This window comes from Dasypus novemcinctus, chromosome 27 (genome assembly GCF_030445035.2).
Source record: "Dasypus novemcinctus isolate mDasNov1 chromosome 27, mDasNov1.1.hap2, whole genome shotgun sequence".
NCBI lineage: Eukaryota > Metazoa > Chordata > Mammalia > Cingulata > Dasypodidae > Dasypus > Dasypus novemcinctus.
Genome location: NC_080699.1, coordinates 53,672,417 through 53,695,220, shown reverse-complemented (window position 1 = coordinate 53,695,220; position 22,804 = coordinate 53,672,417). Strand labels below are relative to the sequence as shown.

At 39.0% G+C, this 22,804-nt stretch overlaps 1 protein-coding gene across 1 annotated transcript; it reads right to left on the bottom strand.

The window, feature by feature from the left end:
* Positions 1–13,403: 13,403 nt before the first annotated feature.
* Positions 13,404–13,986, bottom strand: LOC101444394 (large ribosomal subunit protein eL21-like). The gene has a single exon (XM_058289494.2). The coding sequence runs from the start codon at positions 13,959–13,961 to the stop codon at positions 13,479–13,481; it is 483 nt and encodes a 160-aa protein (XP_058145477.1). The 5' UTR covers positions 13,962–13,986; the 3' UTR covers positions 13,404–13,478.
* Positions 13,987–22,804: the final 8,818 nt, after the last annotated feature.

The window sequence follows — 22,804 nt, the reverse complement described above, 5'->3', positions numbered from 1 at the left end:
CCATATATTTGTGAATTTTCCCTTTTTCTGCCTGTTGTTGATTTCCAACTTTATTCCATTCTGATCTGAGAAAGTGCTTTATATAATTTAGATCTTCTTGAATTTAAGATGTGCTTTGTGACCCAACATATGGTCTGTCCTGGAGAAAGCTCTATGAACACTTGAGAAGAATGTATATCCTGCTGTTTTGGGGTGTAATGTTCTGCATATGCCTATTAAATTTTGTCCATTTATCATATTATTCAAGCTCTCTGTTTCTTTATTGATCCTCCTTCTAGATTGTCTATCCATGCTGAGAGTGGTGAAATGAGTCTCTTGCAGTTATTTTGGAGTTATCTATTTCTCCCTTCATTTTCCCCGGTAGTTGCCTTGCATATCTTGGGACATCCTGGTTAGGTGCATATACTTTTATGGTTGTTATTTCTTCCTAGTGAATTGCCCTTTTATTAATATACACATACATATATGGTCTTTTCTTGTCTCTAATAAGTCTGGCTTTTAAAGTCCATTTTATCTGATACAAGTATAGCTAATCCATCTTTATTTGGTTACTGCATGTGTGGAATATCCTTTTCCAACATTTCACTTTGGTCTAAGATGAGTCTCTTGCAGACAGAATATAGGTGGCTCATATTTTCTTATCCATTCTGCCAGTTGGTGACTATTGATTAGGGATTTTAATCCATTAACCTTCAGTGTTATTTCTATATCAGCAGTTCTTAATTCACCCACTTTGACCTTTGGCTTTTATCTGTCATTGTATTTTCACCATGTTTTGATACTTTTAGTTACTGTTATTGATACAATCTTCATTTCTAGATTGTCTTCCAATCCTCTCCCTCCTGTCTTTTCTTTTCATACTGCAACTCTCCCTTCAGTATTTTTTTTCTGCAAAGCCAGTCTCTTTGATATAAACTCTCTCAGTTTCTGTTTATCTATAAATATTCTATTTTGCCCTCATGTTTTGAAAGACAAACTTAATTTATTTTATAAAAGATTCTTGCTGAAAGTTTTTGTCTTGTGGTATCTTAAATATATCATATCACTGCCTCCTTGCCTCCATGGTTTTTGATGAGAAATCAGCACTTAATCTTTTTGGATATCCCTAATATGTTATGCATCACTTTTCTTTGATGCTTTCAGAATTTTCTTTGTCTTTGGCATTTGACATTCTGGTTAGTATGTGTCTTAGAGCTGGTTTATTTGGATTTACTCAGATGGGAGGACATCATTCTTCTTGGATATGGATATGTATGTCTTTTAATAGGGTTGGGAAATTATCTACCATTATTTCATCAAATGTTTCTTTTCCCTTCCCTTTTCCTTCTTGGGCTCCATGACATGTATGTTTGTCCATCTCTTGCTGTCATTTATCTCCTTGAGAACTTATTTAATTTTTTCCAGTCTTTTCTTCATCTTTTTTTTTGTATGTTTGCTTTCAGAGGCAGGGTCTTCATGCTCACTGATCCTTCTGCTGCCTCACATCTGCTGTTATGTTCCTCCAGTGTATTTTTTATTTCATTTATTGCATCTTCCATTCCCATAAGATCTGCTATGTTTCTATGTATGCCTTCGTATTCTTCTCTGCTCTCACCCAGTGTCGTCTTTATATTCTTAAGCTCTTTAGTCTTCTCATTGACTTTATTGAGGAGATTTATTTGAACATCTACAATTAGTTGTCTTAACTCCCTTTTGTCATCTGAAGGCTTATCTTGTGCTTTTGACTGGCCCATATCTTCCTGTTTCTTGGTATGTATTGTAATTTTGGGGGGGGGGGGTGCTGTGGCATTTGGCTTACTAGATATATTTCTTCTAGGTGTAGTTTCTCTCTTTAGTGCAGAATTTTTGCCTTTTCCCATGCTGGTTGTGTAGTAGAAGCCAAGGATGTAGTTGGTAAAGAAATCTGTGGAGCCTGAAGCTGCTCACACTACCTCAGGAATTCATAAAGCTTCTCCCACCTTTCTCTCCTGCCAGGGGTAAGGATGTGTAATAATCCAAGTTGCATAGGACAAGACTGTAGAGAGACTGATGAAGCATCATACCCCTTCCTACTCTGTCTGGGACAGAGATGGAACTGCAGGTATGGGCAGAAATATATGCCATATGGGTACAAAATCACTGCAGTTGCCTGGTAGTCTGACATAGCACCATCCCCTTTCCCTGACAGGCATGGAGATGGACCCTCTGGAGTGCCCAAAAATCAAATATATGCTGTCCAAATACACATGCAATTACCCTAAGAGGCTGAGTGAGCACTGTCCCATCTGAATGGAACCACTGATACCCAGCAGTTCAGTTTTTGTAGGCCAAAAGTGTCTGCTGTTGCCCTGAGAGACTGAGGAAACACCAGCTCCCTCCTATATTATTAGGAGGTAGTGGTGGATGCACAGGCACTCAACAGTTCAGTCCCTGTGGGCTGAATGAACCAGTTATTGCCCAGAGAGACTGTGGAGAAACCAGATCTCTTTTATCCTATTTGGGGCTGGGTGTGGACCCATAAGCACCTAATAGTCCAGAACATGCAGGCCAAACATCACCAGCTATTTTAGTTTTCAAAAGATTTCCAAGGCAATATACTAGAAAAGGGTTTGCTTTTAAAGTGGGGATTTATTAACTAAAAAGCTTTCAGTTTTGAATCTGAGAAAAATGTTGAAATCAAGGCATCAGGTGAAGTTCTCTCCCTGAAGATCAGCTGCCAGAGATCCTGGTTTCATGTCACATGACAGGGCACAGTGGCAACATCTGCCAGTCTCTGCCTTCTCCTCCAGGCTCCATTGTTATCAGCTTATGGCTTCCTCCAGCTTTCTCTCTGCTCCTGAGGTTTACTTTCTGCTTCTGTGGCCTTCTCTTTCCCAGGTTCCATTGATTTTAGCTTCTGGCTTGTGGGGCTTTCTCTTTCAGTTCTTTCAGTTTCTATCTATTTCCCTCTATGTCTGTGGCCTTTTTTCACTGTATATTCATCCTATTTTTAAAGGACTCAAGTAAGAGGAATAAGACCCACCCTAGGCAAAACCTTATGGAAGTAATTTAATCAAATGGTCTTTAACTGAAGAAATTTAATCATAGGGTACAAACTACAATAGGTTTACACCACAGGAATGGCTTAATTTAAGAAGAGAATTTTCTGGGGTACACAAAACTCAAACTGCCACATTAGCTATTAAGGAAATGAAAATCCAAATGACAGTATGATATGATCTCACACCCAATGACATGCTGATTCTTAATAAAACAGAAAACTGAAATTGTTGGAGAGCATGTAGAGAAATAGGAACACCCAATCATTGATGGTGAGAATGTAAAGTGATGCAGTTGCCATGGAAGACAGTTCGGTTTGCCCTCAGGAAGTTAAATATAAAATTATCATATGACCAGGAATGCCACTAATAGGTATGTACCCAAAAGAATTGAAAGCAGGGTCTCAAATAGATATTTGTGTGCCAATAATCAAAGAAGCATTATTCATTATTACCAAAAGATGAAAGCATCCCAAATGTCCATCAACAGATGAAAGGATAAACAAAATATGGCATATACAGCAATGGAATATTATTTATCCATAAAAAGGAATGAGGTCTTGATTTATGTGATAACATGGCTGAACTTTGAGGACATTATGCTGAATGAAATGAGCCAGGCAAACAAAGACATATATTCTATGATTTCACTCAAATGAGTTAATTATAATAAGCAAACTCATAGAGTTAGAATCTAGTATAAGGTTACTAGTGGATAGATTAGGATTAGAAAATGGTGAGTTGATGCTTAATTTGTACAGAATTTCTATTTATGTTGATTTTTAAGTTTTAGCAATGGATTGTGGTGATGGTATCATATAATCACAGTCATAATTATCAGCACTGAATTATATAAGTGAATGTGATTAAAAGGGGAAAATTTTAGGTCATATATGTTACTAAAAATTAAAAGATACAATATAAGATTGTATAATACAGTGAACACTATTTTTAGAAGATGGAATATAGTTAATAGTACCAGTATAAGAATATTCTTTCATGATTTATAACAAATGCATGACATCAATTCAAGGTGTAAATAATAAGTTGTTATATGGAAAAAATATTTACCCAGTGTAAAATATGCATGATAGATATCATGCTTCTGTGACTTTCTCTTTTTAATAATCTTTCATTAGTTGAAACAAATGTACTATACAATGCAAAGTGCCAACAACAAAGCAGGGTGTGTGGGAAACCTTTACTTTTTAACATGATTTGTCTGTAAACCTACATCTTCCCTAATTTAAAGAAAATTATAATAGGATATATTTTACAGACCTGTGTATTGGGTATTTAAAATGAGTTAATCCATGTAAATTGCTTCACACAATTCCAAGAACAAAGAAAATCTCAATAAGTGATGCTGCAAATGGTGAAAAAAAAAATACAATAATTTAAAAGGGCTATCATCAACTGTAAGAAATGTTCTACACCAATGCAAGGTGTTGGTGGTTGGGTGGTGTGTGGAAATTCTATATTTTATGCATGTCTCTTCTTTAAATCCACCACTTCTATAATTTAAAAAATTAAATTAAATTCAGCTCTTAAGCCAAAGTAAAAAAGCCAATTTACAACTCATTGGCACCAAGGGCTATCAGATGATGCAGATGAAGTTAAAATCAGTAAATTCCATGATTGCTGGCCAGTTGCTGAACTGTTTTCAAGGGAAATCAATCCTTGATCAGAAGCAATACCAAAAGAGTACCATGACTGTGAATGTGGAACTCTGTAAAGTCATGTTCAGTGCTGCTGTCTGCTTCTGGCAAACTGAGATCTCAGCTGTGCCTGTATCTAGGTCAGCATGGACTCATATCCTCCATTCATTTTACCCCAGACACTTTGCTATGAGCCCACTGGACAAGGACAGGAGTGTCTGGGGAAAAGGGCCAACTAGTAAAAATAGAACAGGTCATCTTATTAATTTGATTACTAAAATGCACTCTGCTGAGGTAGCTCTTTTGTGAGCATTCACATGGAACATATATCTTTCAAATCATTTGCAAATTTTGAAAGTTCTTTCCACATACATCTTCCCCTTGGACCTCTGCATTACCAATATTCCAGTTATGTTCCTTCCAAGCCCCTGACTTTCCAGCTAAACCGTTAAATACAGCCGATCTTTTTTCCTGTTTTGTTTTGTTTTTGAATTTTTAAAGATTAATTCCCCCCTTTTTAAAGACACATAGATCATAAAAAATGTTACATTAAAATATATGAGATTCCCATATATCCCACACCCCACCCCACCCCCACATCACCTCCCACATCAACAACCTCTTTCATTATTGTGGCACATTCATTGCATTAGGTGAATACATTTTGGAGCACTGCTGCACCACATGGATTATAGTTTACATTGTAGTTTACACTCTCCTCTAGACCATTCAGTGGGTTATGGCAGGATATATAATGTCCAGCATCTGTCCCTATCATTTAGGACAACCCCAAGTACCAAAAATGTCCCCACATCACATTTCTTCTTCCATCCCCCTGCCCTCAGCAACTACCATGGTCAGAGCCTCCAATTATACAATTTCTTCAATTGCTACAGTCACAATAGTTCTATAGTAGAATACCAGTAAGTCCACTCTAATTCATATTTTATTCTTCCATCTTGTGGCCCCTGGGATGGTGATGTCTGCCTCACTTATAAATAGACAGGGGGTTTAGATCTCACATGGTTGATGGATATGATCTCCTGCTTGCCATTGTAGGCACTCTTAGTTCCCTGGTGTGGTGGTTGACCATCTTTACCTGCCTGTTAGCTAACCTGAGTAAATCCAATGAACTGGAGAGTAGGAATTCCAACTCTGCTGAGGCTCAGGGCCCAGCTGGCACATGGCCAGTCCAGAGATTCAATTCTCCTGAGTATACACCAACCCCAGCACCAACCACAGGTTCAGTTAAAGTGACAGAAAAGACAGATGTAGAAAGGACACATCTGAGTCCAACTCCATCATGCTCAGGAAACACAAATTCCAAAGTATGGCCCACTGACAAGGCACTGAACTCCAGAGCCATCTGCTATGACCATAGAACCTGTGTGTCTCTGTAGCACTCAGGAGCACCAGTACATGGGGTTGTATCTACTTTAGCTGTCTCTGGGATCCTGCTGAGACCTGCATAAGTGTGATCTCTCTGATGACCTCCCAACTCTTTTTTGTCTTTACCATTATCCCCTTTTTATTTAAGATCCTTTTTTAGTTTTATCAACAGCTAGTGATTGGTAGTAATCCCTCAGCACCAGGGATGCTCATCCCTGAGAGTCATGTCCCATGCTGGGAGGAAGGTAATGCATTTACATGCTGTTTGGCTTAAAGAATGGCCACATTTGAGCAACATGGAGGCTCTCAGGAGGTAACTCTTAAGCACCCTGCAGCTCTAGGCCTAGTTGAAATTTCAGGCACATAAGCATACTCATCAGTATCAAGGGCTCATGATTGAACTATCCTTCTTCAATGGCTTTTGCCCTTGCACTTGGGGGATTGTTGCTGTTCCATTGGAGAATGTGACAGAGCTCCCCTGGCTAGGAACTCAGCATTCCCTCAGTTGTTGTTTGTAGTTCTAACTACTATGAAAATATCCAACGAATATTTGAACATTTTTATATACCCTATATACATGGTATATACTCCCTCCCAACCATTTGTCCCCCATCAATAACACCCCACACCACTGTTCCTCTCCTGTCATAGTTGAACCCCTCTGTGGTCCAAAACTTCTTCAAAAATGTTCTAATATAATGCCATATTCATTTAGTAGGAAAATAAAATTGTAAAGATTAGAAATAGAATACATGCTCATTTAGAAAAACTAAAATAAAGTAAAAAATAAATTGGAGTATTAAAAATGAAAAATAGTATAATACTTTATTTTTGACATTTTACCTTTCATCACTGTAATAGGTGTTGCCCTGTATGTACAGTGCCAAGGCAATTTTTTCATTCTTTCCTCAGTGTCTACTTTCTTTCTTTTTTAACAAAAGTTTTTAATTTTGTCTTCAAAAAAGTTTTAGATCACAGTAAAATCACCTATACAATATGGGGGACTTCTATATATCCAACATCAAACCCTTTTACCTTTCCCCAGCAATAATCTTTTTACATTTATATTTGCTACAGCTGATGTACAGATATTGAAACATAGCTACCAAACATGGTTCCATTTTGGTTTACATTATGGTTTATATTTTAGCCTGCACAATTTTCTAAAATTTTAGGTACCTTATGGTTTACATTTTAGCCTATAGACTTTTATACATTTTTTGGAGAAATTTAACATGTCCTGTATCCATCATTGCATGATCTTGTGGAAAACTTCCATCGTCCCCCAGTTACCCTGCTACCATCTATTCTATTCCTTTCTCTCCCTCCCCTCAGGACCCACAGTGACAAACAAACTTCACTGCTTTAAGGACCAGATTCACAGATACTTACAACAATGCTGAGGGCTTGACATACTAGACTGTCCTCCCCCTTTGGGAGCCATCAATTCTCTTGAGAGACACAATTCCCTATGTTGAAGAACATCAGGCATCATCACCAGGATGGAGGTACACCTTCCCACTCATTGTATGGGTCTCCACCCAATGATATAATACAGTATGACAAGATGAGCACTCACACATTCCTTGGAAGCCTGCCCCTGTGCCAGATGCCCCAGATTAAGACCCTTAATCAGGTAACACTTCCTTATTATATTTTTTAAAGAGTTTTCATAACATTATAGTTTCAACCACATACCTAAGAATCTCCCATGTTCATCTGTTCAACCCAACCCTTCCTTGGGCCATCTGATCCATCCTCCCAACCAAAGCCCCCCTCAAGCCTGCAAAGCCCCATCCTATAGTATCCTTATTCCCTCATCTTATCCCTTCCCTGTACAACTACTTACCTTCACTTTATCACAGATTTCACCCATGTAGGCATCAGCTCACAAACTTCCTCCCCCCCAATTTCCTGTAAGCCTATCATCTAGTGTCTAGCTCTTTGAGACAGCTTGCTTTGCTTATTTCATATCAGAAACGTCATGTAGTATTTGTCCTTCAATGCCTGAGTTGCTTCATTCAACATAAGGTCCTCAAGATTCATCCATGTTATCCCATGTGTTTGTACTGTATTCCTTCTTATAGCTGAGTAGTATTCCATTGTATTTATATACCACATTTTGTTTATCCATTAATTTGTTGATGGGCATTTTGGTTGATTCCAACTTTTGGCAATAATGAATAATGCTGCTTTGAACATTGGTGGGCATATATTGGTTTGTGTCCTTGTTTTCAGTTCTACTGGGTATATATCCAGCAATGAAATTGCTGGGTCATATGGCAGATCTATAGCTAGTTTTTTGAGAAACCACCAAACTGTCTTCCACAATGGCTAAATCCTTCTGCATTCCCACCAGCAGGGGATGAGTGTTCCCATTCCTCCATATCCTCTCCAACACTTGTAGTCTTCTTTTTTTTTTAATATCACCAGTAGAATGGGAGTAAGGTGGTATCTCATTGTAGTTTTGATTTGCATTTCCCTAATAGCTAGTGATTTTGAGCATCTTCTCATGGGCTTTTTAGCTATTTGTATTTCTTCTTTGGAGAAACATCTGTTCAAATCTTGTGCCCATTTTTATTTTTGAGATATAGGATTTCTTTATATATGCAGAATATTAGTCTCCTATCAGATATATGGTTACCAAATATATTCTCCCAATGGGTAGGCTGCCTTTTCACTTTCTTGACAAACTCATTTGAATTTCAAAGGCTTTAATTTTGAGGAGGTACTATTTATCATTGTTTTTAAAGAACCTGCTCAAGTCTGATCTTCTGTATGCCACTTTCATCTGATGACAGATTGATACTGTGCATGAATGACTTTAGGGCTTGGATAGTCAGTCAGACAACATCCTATCATTACAGTCAGCTCAGGTCTCATTGTAACTCGATGGCTATGGTTAAACATTCAGTCTCTTCTAAGACCCATAGCAGACAAAAAACTGTTTCTCAGGAGAACAGTATTTATCCTCAGAGAATGTGTGGGATTTCCTCCAAATTCCTAGGGACCTCCTGTATAATTTACCTATAGGGTATAGTCAAAGTCTTGAAACAACATCTCTGTTTGCCACTGAACTCCCAGTACCATTGAATCTGCTGGCTCATATAGCCTAAATGGCAGAGTAGCTTGAATGGCATCCTGGACCTTTTGTGGATCCTGCTTTTAGCCTGGTCCTCACTAAACACCAGCAAATTTTCCAGTACCTAACCTCTGAAGGAATATCTCAACATGCTGCATACCACAAGATATCTAGAATACCAAGATTCTGCTACTCTAGAACCACTCTCAACAAAAAAATCTTTATCAGTCAGAGTTTTCCAGAGAAAGAGAATTAGTAGGATATATGTATATATACTTTAATTAATTTATAAGGAATTGGCTCATGATAGTGGGGCTAACAAGGGCGAAGTGCATAGGAAAGGCCATAGACTTTGAATTCTAGTAAAGGTGAGGTTTAAATCTAAAGTCTGAATTCTTTATGGGAAGATGACAGGCTGGAAATTCTGGTAAGAGTTGATATTGATATCAAAGGTAAAAATTCTTCTAATCTTTGGAATTCTTAGTTCTTGCTGTTATATCCACCAAGTGCTTCTACGAGGCCTCCCCTCTTCAGGGCGGATAATATTTGTTACTTAATGTCACATGATTATAGATGCCAATGGATTGGAAGGCTTAATAAAAGTAAGCATGACAATATTCTCATTTATCTATAGTTTCAAAATAATTCATATAAAAACCCTAGTTATTTTTGGCAGAAATTTATAAAATGTTCCTAAAATCCATATAGAATATCAAGGGATACAAATAACAAACATTCTTGAAAAAATAAAATCAAGTATGAAGAGACCACACTTCTCAATTTCAAAAAGTGCTGGAAAGATGCAGTAATCAAGACAATGATATTGTAACATAAGGGGAGGCAATGAAAGAGAACTTATAATTCAGAATTACATCCTTTACAATCTTTTTTTTTTAGGCTGACTGAAGCTTTTGTTCTTTTTGTCTTTATTTATTTTTTTAATATTACATTAAAAAAATACGAGGTCCCCTTATACACCCCACCCCCTCACCCCACTCCTCCCCCCATAGCAACAATTTCCACCATCATCATGAGACATTCATTGCTGCACCTCATGGTCAATGGTCCAAATCATAGCCCACACTCTCCCACGTTCCATCCAGTGGGCCATGGGATACATACAATCTCCAGTAACAGTTCCTGCATCATCAACCAAGACAACTCAAAGTCCCGAAAACACCTCTACATCTCATCTCTTCCTCTCATTCCCCACACCCAACAGCCACCATGGCCACTTCTCCACACCAATGCCACATTTTCTTCTATTACTAATCACAGTAGTTCATGAATAGAATATCAATAAGTCCACTCTAATCCACATTCTATTCCTAAATCCTGTGGACCTTGGAATGGTTGTGTCCACTCCACATCTATATCAAGAGGGGGCTTAGATTCCACATGGATGCTGGATGCAACCCTCCTGCTTCCAGTTGCAGGCACTCTTGGCTCCATGGTGTAGTGGTTGATCTTCTTCAACTCCATGTTAGCTGAGTGGGGTAAGTCCAATAAACCACAGTGTAGGAGCTGAAGTCTGTTGAGGCTCAGGGCCTGGCTATCATATGGTCAGTCCAGAGATTCAGGTCACCTGGGTATATATTAAACCCCAGCACCAACTACAGTTCTGGTAAAAGTAACAGGAGAGGCTTGTGAAAAAAGATAACATCTGAGTCCAGCTCCATCACACAGAAACACAAACTCCAAAGAAGGGCCAACTGACATGGCAATGAACTCCATCTGCCATGACCATAGAACCTGTGAGTCTCTGTAGCCCTCAGAAGAACTGATACCCGGGGTTGTATCTACTTTATCTGTCCCTGGGACTCTGCTGTGGTGTGCATAAGGGCAACCCCTCTGATAACCTTCCAGCTCTTTTTCGAGACTCATAGCCATATAAACTCATTTGACCTTTCCATTTCCCCCTTGATTCAGGTCAAAAAGCATTTTTAACTCCTGTTATTATATGTGGACTGAGACATTCTGCTGGTCTGAGTTGACCCTTTTATTCAAGATCATTTTCTAGTTACATCATCAGCTGGTACTTGGTAGTAATCCCTCGGCACCAGGGAGGCTAATCCATGGGAGTCATTTCCCACGCTGGGGGGAAGGCATCACATTTACATGCTGGTTTAACTTCAAGACTGGCCACATTTGAACATGGAGCCTCTCAGGAGGTAACTCTTATGCACCCTGTAGCTCTAGGCCTTGTTCTTATTTCAGGTGCACAGGCTCACAAGCATAGTCATTAGTATCAAGGGTTCATTGTTGGACCTTCATTCTTTTTTGGTCTTTGCCATTCCATTTGGGGATTGTTGCTGTTCCTTTAGGGACTGTGATAGAGCTCCCTGGCTAGGAACTCAGCACTCCCTCAGTTGTTGTTTTTAATTGTTTCCACTATGAAAATATCCAAACATATTTTTTTTTTTTAAAGATTTATTTATTTTATTTAATTCCTTCCCTCCCCCCCCCCCCCCGTTTGTCTGTTCTTGGTGTCTGTTTGCTGCGTCTTGTTTCTTTGTCCGCTTCTGTTGTCGTCAGCGGCACGGGAAGTGTGGGCGGCGCCATTCCTGGGCAGGCTGCTCTTTCTTTTCGCGCTGGGCGGCTCTCCTCACGGGCACACTCCTTGTGCGTGGGGCTCCCCCACGTGGGGGACACCCTTGCGTGGGGCGGCACTCCTTGCATGCATCAGCACTGCGCATGGCCAGCTCCACATGGGTCAAGGAGGCCGGGGTTTGAACCGCGGACCTCCCATATGGTAGACGGACGCCCTAACCACTGGGCCAAAGTCCGTTTCCCAGCCAAACATATTTATGTATCCTGGATATATGCCCTGGAGAACTCCCTGCCAACCATGTGTCCCCTGTCAATAACATCTCACGCCAGTATTCCTCCATGGCCATTGTTGAACCTCTCTGTGATCCAAAACTTCCTTAAAAGTGAAGCCCAATATATTGCCAGGTTCCCTTAATATTAAAGTGGAATATAGTGATGAGTTTAAAGGTTAGATATAGAATACATTTAATTTGGAAAATTTACAGTAAAAATAAACAGGGGTATCAAAAAATTTAAAAAATGCAAAAGCATTGTTTTTGATGTTTTGCCTTCCGTCACTGCAATAAGTGTTGCCCTATATGCAAATTGGCAAGGCAACTACTTCTGTCTTTTCCTCAGTGGCTACATCCTGTCTTTTTTCTTTTCATTTTTCTAATTATTAAGCTTATCTTCACAAGAGTTTTAGAACACAGTAATTCATATATACAACATACAGTACTCCCACATATCCAACATAAATCCTTTTCCCTTCCACAGCAATAATCTTTTTACATATTCATACTATATTTACTGACATTGATGTACAGATATTGAGATAATAGCTTTCAAACAAGGTAACATTTGTGTTTGATTGTGTTTTACATTTTAGACTAAAATTTTCTAAAATTTTAGTTTTCTTATGTTTAACATTATGATTTACATTTTAGCTTATCAGCCCCTATATATTTTTGGTGTAATTTTACATGTCTTATATCCATCCTTGCATACTCTTGTGAAACACTTCTATTGCCCACACAGTTACATTGGTTCCATCTATTCAATAACTCTTTCCCCCTCCCCTTAGGGCCCAAAGTGACAGTCAATCTTCATTGCTTGAAGGGCCATGTTCAGAGATACTTGCAACAGTGTTGAGGGCTTGACATGCTCAACTGCGCTAGTGCACTGGGAGCCACCATTTCTCTTGAGAGAATGTTTTGTAGAATTCACCTGTGAAGCCATCTGGCCCTGGGCTCTTCTTAGTTGGGAGGTTTTTAATGACTGATTCCATCTCTTTACTTGTGATTGGTTTGTTGAGATCACCAATTTCTTCTTTTGTCAATATAGGCAGCTTATGTGTTTCTAGGAATTTGTCCATTTCCTCTGAATTGTCATTTTTGTACGAATATATTTTTTCAAAGTATTCTCTTATGATAGTCTTTATTTCTGTGGGGTCAGTGGTGATATCACCTTTCTCATTTCTTATTTTGTGTATTTGCATCTTCTCTCTTTTTTTCTTTGTTAGTCTCACTAAGAGTTTGTCAATTTTATTGATCTTCTCAAAGAACCAGCTCTTGGTTTTGTTTACCTTTTCAAGTGCTTTCTTATTTTCTATTCCATTTAGTTCTGCTCTTATCTTTGTTCTTTCTTTCTTTCTTCTTCTTGTGGGGTTACTTTGTTGTTTTTTTACTAATTCCTCCAAATGTGCAGTTAGTTCTTCAATTTTTGCTCTTTCTTCTTTTTGTTTTTTTTTTTTTTTTTTTTTACAATCCACAAATCTTTTATTATTTATTTTTTTAACATCACTTATGCCATGAATTCATAGGGAATAGGTTCCAGTAGCTCAGGCTCTTTTCCATTAGTTCTCACAAAGTGTGCTTCCCTGGGTGGAGCAGGCTGGCGTTTCAGTTGGACCCAGGCACCTTTCTCTTTAGCTTCCTTCTTTTTTTGATCATTTTCCTTCACACGTTTTAGGAAGCTATCTCGGCTCTTAGAGTGCTTAATATGCTCAATGAGTACATTAATTCTCTTGGCAAGAATCTTGCCCTTAACCTGTTTGTTTACCACTATACCAACAGCATGCTGGGTAACATTGTAGACTCTTCCCGTTTTGCCATGATAACATTTGTGGGGCATTCCTTTTTGAACAGTGCCCATTCCCTTTATGTCTACGATATCACCTTTCTTGTAGATTCGCATATATGTGGCCAAAGGAACAACTCCATGTTTTCTAAAAGGCCTAGAAAACATATAGCGGGTCCCTCTCCTCTTTCCCTTTGTGTTTGTCATTTTGGCAAATTACTGCAAGATGGCGGTTCCGCTCTTCTTTTTGGATGTAGGAATTTATGGCTATAAATTTCCCTCTCAGTACTGCTTTTGCTGCATCCCAGAAGTATTGGTATGTTGTGTTATCATTTTCATTAGTTTCAAGGTAGTTATTAATTTCTTTTGAGATTTCCTCTTTGACCCACTGTTTTTCTAAGAGTGTGCTGTTTAATTTTCACATCTTGGTGTGAAATCTGGCCCTCTGGCCCTTGCAGATTTTCAGCTTCACTCCACTGTGGTCAGAGATATTATTTTGTATGATTTTGATCTTTCTGAATTCATTGAGCCTTTCTTTGTGGCCTAGCATATGGTCTATCTTGGAGAATGATCCATGTGCACTTGAGAAAAATGTATGTCCTGCTGTATTCATGTGTAATGATCTGTATATGTCTATTAGATCCAGCTCCTCTAATATACTGTTCAACTATTTTGTTTCTTTATTGATTGTCTTTTGAGATGTTCTGTCCAAAGTTGATAGTGATGTATTAAAATCTCCCACTATAATTGTAGAGGCATCTATTCTTTTACTTAGTTTTTCCAGTGTTTGCCTTACATATTTGGAGGTGCCCTTGTTAGGAGCATAAATATTTATGATTGTTCATTCTTCTTGAGAGATTGTCCCTTTCACTAATATGTAGCATCCTTATTTGTCTCTCACAATTGTTTTGCATATAAAATCTATTTTGTCTGCTATTAATATAACTACTCCTGTCTTTTTTTGGTTATTATTTGCTTGTAAGATTGTTTTCCCACCATTCATTTTCAACCTCCATGAGTCCCTGGGTCTAAGATGTGTTTCTTGTAGACAGCATATAGATGGTTCATATTTTCTTATCCAATCTTCCAGTCCGAATCTTTCGACAGGTGAGTTTAATCCATTGACATTCAGTGTTATTACTTTCAAGGAATTATTTATGTTAGCCATATTTTGATTGGACTTGTATTTGTCATATTTTGTTTGCTTTTTTCCTTCTCTTTTTGTCTTTTTTGTTGCTCTTACACTCTCCTCCAACTCTGCCTCTCCTGTTTTTTCCTTTCTTCTTGCAGAACTCCCTTTAGTATTTCTTAAAGGGCAGTGTTCTTGTTGGCATACTCTTAATTTCTGTTTATCTGTGAATATTTTGAACTCTCCATCATCTTTGAGTGCTAGTTTAGCTGGGTAGAGTATTCTTGGTTGGAAATTTTTTTCTTTTAGTACCTTTACTATATCATAACACTGCCTTCTTGCCTCCATGGTTTCAGATGAGATATCAGCACTTAATCTTATGGAGCCTCCCTTGTATATGATGGTTTTCTTTTCTCTTGCTGCTTTTAGAATTTTCTCTTTGTCTTGAGCATTGGATAATTTGACAAGTACATGTCTTGGGGTGGGCCTGTTGGGATTTATCATGTTTGGGGTGCATTGTGCTTCCTGGACATGTACATCTGTCTCTCTCAGTAGATTTGGGAAGTTTTCAGCCATTATTTCCTCCAACATCCCATCTGTCCCCTTTCCCTTCTCTTCTGCTTCTGGGATGCCTATAATATGTATATTTGTGTGTTTTGCATTGTCTTTCAGGTCCCTAAGTTCTAGGTGTATTTTTTCTCTCTTTTTATTGATTGGTTCTACTATCTGTTTGATTTCAGATGTACTATCTTCCACATTGCTAATTCTCTCCTCTGCCTCTTCTAATCTCCTGCTATTTGCTGAGTGTATTTTTTATTTCTTGAACTGTGGTGTTTATCCCCATCATATCTGTTATCTTTTTGTGTATGTCTGCAATTTCCTCTCTGAGTGTTTTCTTCATATTGTTAATCTCTTCCTTTACTTCATTAAGTTGGTCTCTAAATATATGTTTTGAGATCTTTAATTACTCGTTCGATGTTCTGCTCCCCTTCCTGGTTTTTAGTTTGTTCATTGTATTCAGCCATGTTTTCCTGATTATTGGTTTGGTTTGTAGTTTTTTGTTGCTGTCTGGTCATCATTTTATCTTGACGGGTTTAATCAGTTCCTTAGCTTCTTTGTCTAGTCTTGGGGATTAATTACTGGTTGTTCTTGCATAAGTATTATGTCTTCTCTTTGTCACTTTTTTCTCTTACTCTATTTTCTTGTTGCTGGCTAAGTTCACTTTGTAGGAAAATATTAGGGCCAGGGAAAGCAAAATGAGTGAAAAAAGAAAATGTGTAAAGTAGTATTGGTAATAAATTTTAACAGAGCAACAATGTGAGATCTGGGAGAATGGATATTAGACTCATCTAAGTTGCATAGAGTTATAGCAGTAAGTAGAGTACCTATAATGAGAGAGTCTACTGAATATGGGGAGGAATATAGTATGACTTAAAAAGCTAGTGTTTTCATGAGGGAGGGAAAGAGAAAAGAATGACAATAATATCAAGAGTGGATAAAAGACAGAAAACAGAACAAAGGTATTAGAAATTAAGTGTCAGACAATTTGGGGGCCATAGAAAGGGAGGTGGAATGTAAGAGAGACAGTAGATGATGGAGGATAGCAAGATGTGGGGGAAAGAGGATAGTGTAGATGGCCAAAATCAATTCACACAGAAAAGAGGAAATGGAGGATGAGGAAACACAGCAAATGTGAAGTGGTCCCTGCAGCACCTATTATATAAATAAAATAAAATAAAATAAGAAGGAAAAGAGAGAAAAGAAAAAAAAAGGAAGAAAAAAAGAGGGTGGGCAAAGAAAAGGGAGGGAAACAAGCAAGAAAAGGAAAAGGAAAAGGAAAAAAAAACTAAATAAATGAAAAAGGACCTTGTAGGATAAAATAGAGAAAAGACCAGGAGATAATGAAATATTAGCAACCAAGACAAAGAAAAAAGAAAAAAGAAGCACAAATGCCAAGAGCTAGGATAATCAAGGACCTCTGATGGACCTCAGGGTGCAGTGGATTTAGGGATGGGAAGTCTGTGATATTGCAGACTCAGGGTGTGTGAGTCTCTGGAGTGTAGGTCACCAGGGTTTAGGGCTCACAGACCTGGGAACCACACTTCCGGTTAACAGGAGGCCTGGGAGCACCACAGCGCAACACAGCCTTCACATCCTGCAGCTGTGTGCCAGCCATAGGGGGAGGGGTTCCGCCCGCAAACTCTGACCTCCATGTCAGAAACCCAAAATTCCACCTCTCACAAGTATCTCTTCTGTCACTGTTTCACCAAATTGACATCCAGACACCTCCTGCCCTGCAAGCCCCTGAAAACCACCTGCTGGGGGCACTGCTGAACTACAAAGAGTTCAGGAACTGCTGCCGGTAGGCTGCCAGCCCTAGGGGGAAGGGTTCCTCCTAGAACTTCTGACCTCCATCTCAGAAACTGAAAGTTCCACCTCTTGCAAGAATCTCTTCTGTCACTGTCTCATCAAATTGACATCCAGACAATCTCCTGCCCTGCAAGCCCCTGAAAGAGCCTGCTCAGGGTTTGGGAATACTGCACAAAATAAAGATCCCAGGGATCACCATGGCCCGGCCACCAGCCCTAGGGGGAGGGGCTCTGCACAGAACTTTGACCTCCAAGTCAGAAACACAAAATCCACCTCTCTCAAGAATCTCCTCAGTCATTGTCTTACCAAATTGACTTCCAGACACCTCCTACCCTGCAAGCCCCTGAAACAGCTCACTCAGGGCTTGGGAACTCCCCAGCACAGCAAAGCCTCCAGGAATTGCCACTTCCAGGCTTCCAGCCCCAGGGTAAGTGTCCCATGCACAATCCTGACCTCCGTGAAAGAGACCCAAAATTCTGCCTCTTACAAGAACCTCCTCTGTCACTGTCCAACCAAATCGACATACAGACACCTCCTGCCATGCAAGCACTGTAATAGCCTGGTCCGGCAGGACTCCAACCCTACTCAGCTGCTTCTTTGCAGGAGAGATTATAAGATGCACTCACTCCTCAATTTCTTTTTGACCAGATTGCTAAGGAAATTCAATTGGGGATATAGTATTTTCAACAAATATTTCTGGGACAAATGTATATCCAGATCCCTTCTTTTCATGACATACAAAAAATAATTTGAAGTGGGCACTATTGCTAAATGTCAGGGGAAAACAATATATTTCTCAGAAGAAATTGTAGGAATGTATCTTTGGGTTAGGCCAAATCTCCAATGTAATTTAAAAACATGCAAAAGAGAAAAAGATAAATTGACTTCATAACAAATTAAATTTTTGTGCATGTATTTCAAAGGCTGTCATCAAAATAGTGTTAAGACAACCATTATAGTCAGAGGAAATGTTTGCTAATCATGTCTGACAAGTTATTGCATTTAGAACATATGAAGAATTCCTACAATTCAAATATTAAATTGCCAAACAACTCAATTTAGAACACATACATTTCCAAAGCAGATTCACAAGGAGTCAAAATATACATAAAGAGATTATCAAAGTCATAGCCATCAAGGAAATGCTGATCATGCCCACAGTGAACCAGCCCTGCTGGTTCTACTCACTATAATGTGTTACCATCAGCTCTATCCATTTACACTCTTCTATAGTCAAGCTAATTGAACTTTCTACATACATTAAGCATCAGTACACATTCCCAGCCCTCATCCTATCTCCTAGTAACCTATATTTTAGATTCCAAATTCCATGTGTTTATTCTTCATATTTAGTTCATATTAGTGACACCACCTAATATTTTTCCTTTTGTGTCTGGCTTATTTCACTTAACATAATGTCCTCAAGTTTCACCCATGTTATCATATGTGTCCAAATTTCTTCTCTTCTTACAACAGCATGGTATTCATTGTACATATATATCCCATTTTGTTTATTCATTCATTAGTTAATGGACACTTGTGGACTATGGAACACATTTAAAGGTTTACTGGAGTGATTACTACACAACTCTGTGGTGAAAGTGAGAGCTACTTTGGATAGAATGTACAAGGCAAGGGACATAAAACACTTTGAACTGAATCATGTGGTGAAAGATGGAGCATGGTTAACAGTAAAAATATGAGAGTGTTTTCTCATGTACTATAACATTTGTACAATACTAATACATAGTATTAATAATAAGAGTATATAGAAAATACCAATTTTACTCTATGGACCACAGTTAGTTGTAGTAGTCTGACCAAGTTATTTAAAAATCTATAATAGGGGGGCGAACTTGGCCCAGTGATTAGGGCATCCGTCTACCACATGGGAGGTCTGCAGTTCAAACCCCGGGCCTCCTTGACCGGTGTGGAGCTGGCCCATGTGCAGTGCTGATGCACGCAAGGAGTGCCCTGCCATGCAGGGGTGTCCTTGCGTAGGGGAGCCCCATGCGCAATGAGTGCGCCCTGTAAGGAGAGCCGCCCAGTGCGAAAGAAATTCCAGCCTGCCCAGGAATGGTCCTGCACACACAGAGAGCTGACACAATAAGATGATGCAACAAAAAGAAACACAGATTCCTGTGTTGCTGACAACAATAGAAGCAGACAAAAAGTTGCAGCAAATAGACACAGAGAACAGACACCTTGGGTGGGGGGGGGAAGGGGAGAGAAATAAATAAATAAATAAATCTTAAAAAAAAACTATAATAAATATTCCATAACAATGTAAGGTGTTGATGAAGAGGTGATGTTCTCAAATAGAGGGAATTGTATCTCTCAAGAGAAATGGTGGCTCCCAGTGCATTAGGGCAGTTGAGCATGTCAAGTCCTCAACACTGTTGCAAGTATCTCTGAACATGGCCCTTCAAGCAATGAAGATTGACTGTCACTGTGGGCCCTAAGGGGAGGGGGAAAGAGGTATTGAATAAATGGAAGAGGTATTGAATAGATGTAAGTGTGTGGGCAATAGAAGTGTTCCACAAGATTATGCAAGGATGGATATAAGACATGTTAAATTATATAAAAAATGTATAGGGGTTGATAGGCTAAAATGTAAATCATAATGTAAAACATAAGATAACTAAAAATTTAGAAAATTGTATAGTCTAAAATATAAACCACAATGTAAATCCAAATGTTACCTTGTTTGAAGGCTATTGTCTCAATATCTGTACATCAGTTTCAGTAAATACAGTATGAATATGTAAAAAGAAACAAAAAAGAGGTGATGTATGGGAATTTTGCACATTATGTGTGATTGTTTTGTAAGCTCACAATTCTCTAATAAAAAGGTAAAAAATAAAAAAACACAATAATAATGCTTCACACTACAAGGATGATTAAAATAAAAAGACAGTTTATTATCTTTCAAGTGTTGAAAGGTATGTGAAGAAATTGAAACTCTAATACACTCATGGTAAGAATTACAAATGATGCAGCTGCATTTGGAAAATTCTGGAGCTCCTCAAAATTTAAACATTGGGTTACCATTTCATCCAGCAATAAACTCCCTGGTTTATACCCTTTATAAATGAAAACATATGTCCATGAAAAAATTGCACACCCTGTTTTATAGCATTATAATGCATAGCAGCCAAAAAGTATGGGGAAAAAAAGGTATGTCAAACTAAACTGCTTGTGATTCTGAATGACTTTTGTGTTCTTTGCTTCTTGTGCTTTTCAGTTTTCTATATTGCACAATTAAAAGTTTGAAAAAAAATAAATGTTACTTTAAAAACCTTAAAAAAAAAAAGCCATCAGCTGATGTCAGTCCTGAATTCAGCAACATTATTGCTTATTTTATCCTTTGTCTCTCTAGATTTTTATTAATTATTTTAAGCATTGAAACATTGTTAGAAGGACACAAACTGATATATGTACACCAATGTTCATAGCAGCATTGTTCACTATTGCCAAAAGTTGGAATCAACCCAAATGCCCATCAACAGATGAGTGGATCAATAAAATGTGGTATATACACACAATGGAATACTACTCGGCTGTAAGAACAAACACACTACAAACACATGTGATAACATGGATGAATCTTGAGAACCTTATGTTGAGTGAAGCAACCCAGACATTGAAGGACAAATACTACATGACCTCAATGATATGAAATAAACAAGCTGCCCTAGATAGCAAGAGACTGAACGATAGGCTTACAGGAAATCGGAGGGTGGAGGAAGGATATGAGCCGATGTCGGCAGGGGTGGAATTTAAGACGAGATGGTGGTAAGTATGAACACAAAGGAGAGATAAAAGGGGGGCATGGGGTTGCCTTTAGTTGGGGCTTTGCGGGTTTGAGGGTGGCTGGGGAGGGACGGATGGGTAATGTTGCCCAAAAGTGGGGGGAGGGAGGGGTAGCATACGAACACAGGAGAGGGTCAGGTGTTGGTGGAGAGTAAAATGCCGAGAAAATCATATCAAAATATAATAAAGAGGGTTACCTGTTTAGAATGCTCGGAGGGGAGGGTCTGATGCAGGACGGGCTCCTGGGGAATGTCTAAATGCTCATTCTGCCAGAGTGGGTGACACCATGGGGTAGAAACCCAAGTAGTGAGAGTGGGGGTGGACCCACATCCTGGGGAGGACTAATGCCATCCAATAGAGGGAACTGTATCCCTCGAGAGAAAGGGTGGCTCCCAGGGCATTGGGGCAGTTGAGCAAGTTAGGCCCTGAACACTATTCCATCTATCTCTGGAAGTGGCTCCTCAGGAAACGGAGGTTGGCTATCACTGAGGGCACTAAGGTGGAAGGGAAAATGGACGTTAAATGTGTGGAACCAAAGTAAATGGGGGGTAAGAGAGGAGTTTCTTGAGAGTACACAAGGATGGATATAAAACATGTAATATTACACCATAACATATAGGAGATGACGGACTGATAATGTAAACCATAATGTAAAACATAGGATAACTAAAAATGTAAAGAACTGTGTATCCTAAAGTATGCACCATAATGTAAATACAGATGTCACCTTGTTAGAAAGCTAATGTCTCAGACTCTGTACATCACTTTAAGTAAATATGATATGAATAGGGCGTAAGAGTATCACTGTGGAAGGGAAAAGGTTTTCTGGTGGATATGTGGGAGTGCTGTATATTATATATATACATTGCTGTGGTCTAGGACTCCTGTGAAGAAAAGCTGAATAATTAGGGGGGGGGGGGGGAAAAAAAAAAAGAAAAAAATAGGATGTGGAATTTTTTCAAGTCAACATTCTTTATCTAAGTTCTTTATCTAACTTTATCCAAGTTCTTTATCTATCCTTTAAACTCATCGCTATATGCCATTCCCTAGTAAGGGACCATGACATTATATTGGGCTTCGAATTTCGGGGAGTTCTGGATCACAGAGTGTTTCAACAATGGCAATGGAGGGATACTGGTATGGGATACCAATGACAGATGATATATGACTGACAGGGAGCTGTACAGAACATATGTCCAGGGTGCATGGTAATGTTTGGATATACTCATAGTGGCAACAATTAAAAACCACAGTAGGGGGGGTACTGGGTTCCCGGCCAGTGGTGCTCTGTCGTGGTCCCTAGGGGAGCAGCGACAGTCTCCCAGGTACAGTGGTGGGGACCGGGAGGGAGTGAGGGTTCAACAGTGAGCCCCTGATACTAATGACTATGCTTGTGAGCTGATAAACCCAAAATAATAACAAGGCCTAGAGCAACTTTGTGCCTGGGAATTTCCTTCTGTCAGCCTTCATGTTACTCAAATGTGGCCAGTCTCGAAGCCAAACTCAGCATGTAAATGCAATGCCTTCCCCCCAGCGTGGGACATGACACCCGGGGATGAGCCTCCCTGGCAACGAGGGACCACTATCAACTACCAACTGATGATGCAACTGGAAAATGACCTTATACGGAAGGTTCAATGCGGATCAGCAGAATATCCATGTCTACATAAAATACCATGACTTTAAAATGCTGTTTGACCTAAAGTAAGGGGGAAATGGAAAGGAGAAATGAGTTTAT

Excerpts from the sequence above, each read along its gene's own strand:
- LOC101444394 (XM_058289494.2), bottom strand. The coding sequence starts at position 13,961 with ATGACAAACACAAAGGGAAAGAGGAGAGGGACCCGCTATATGTTTTCT.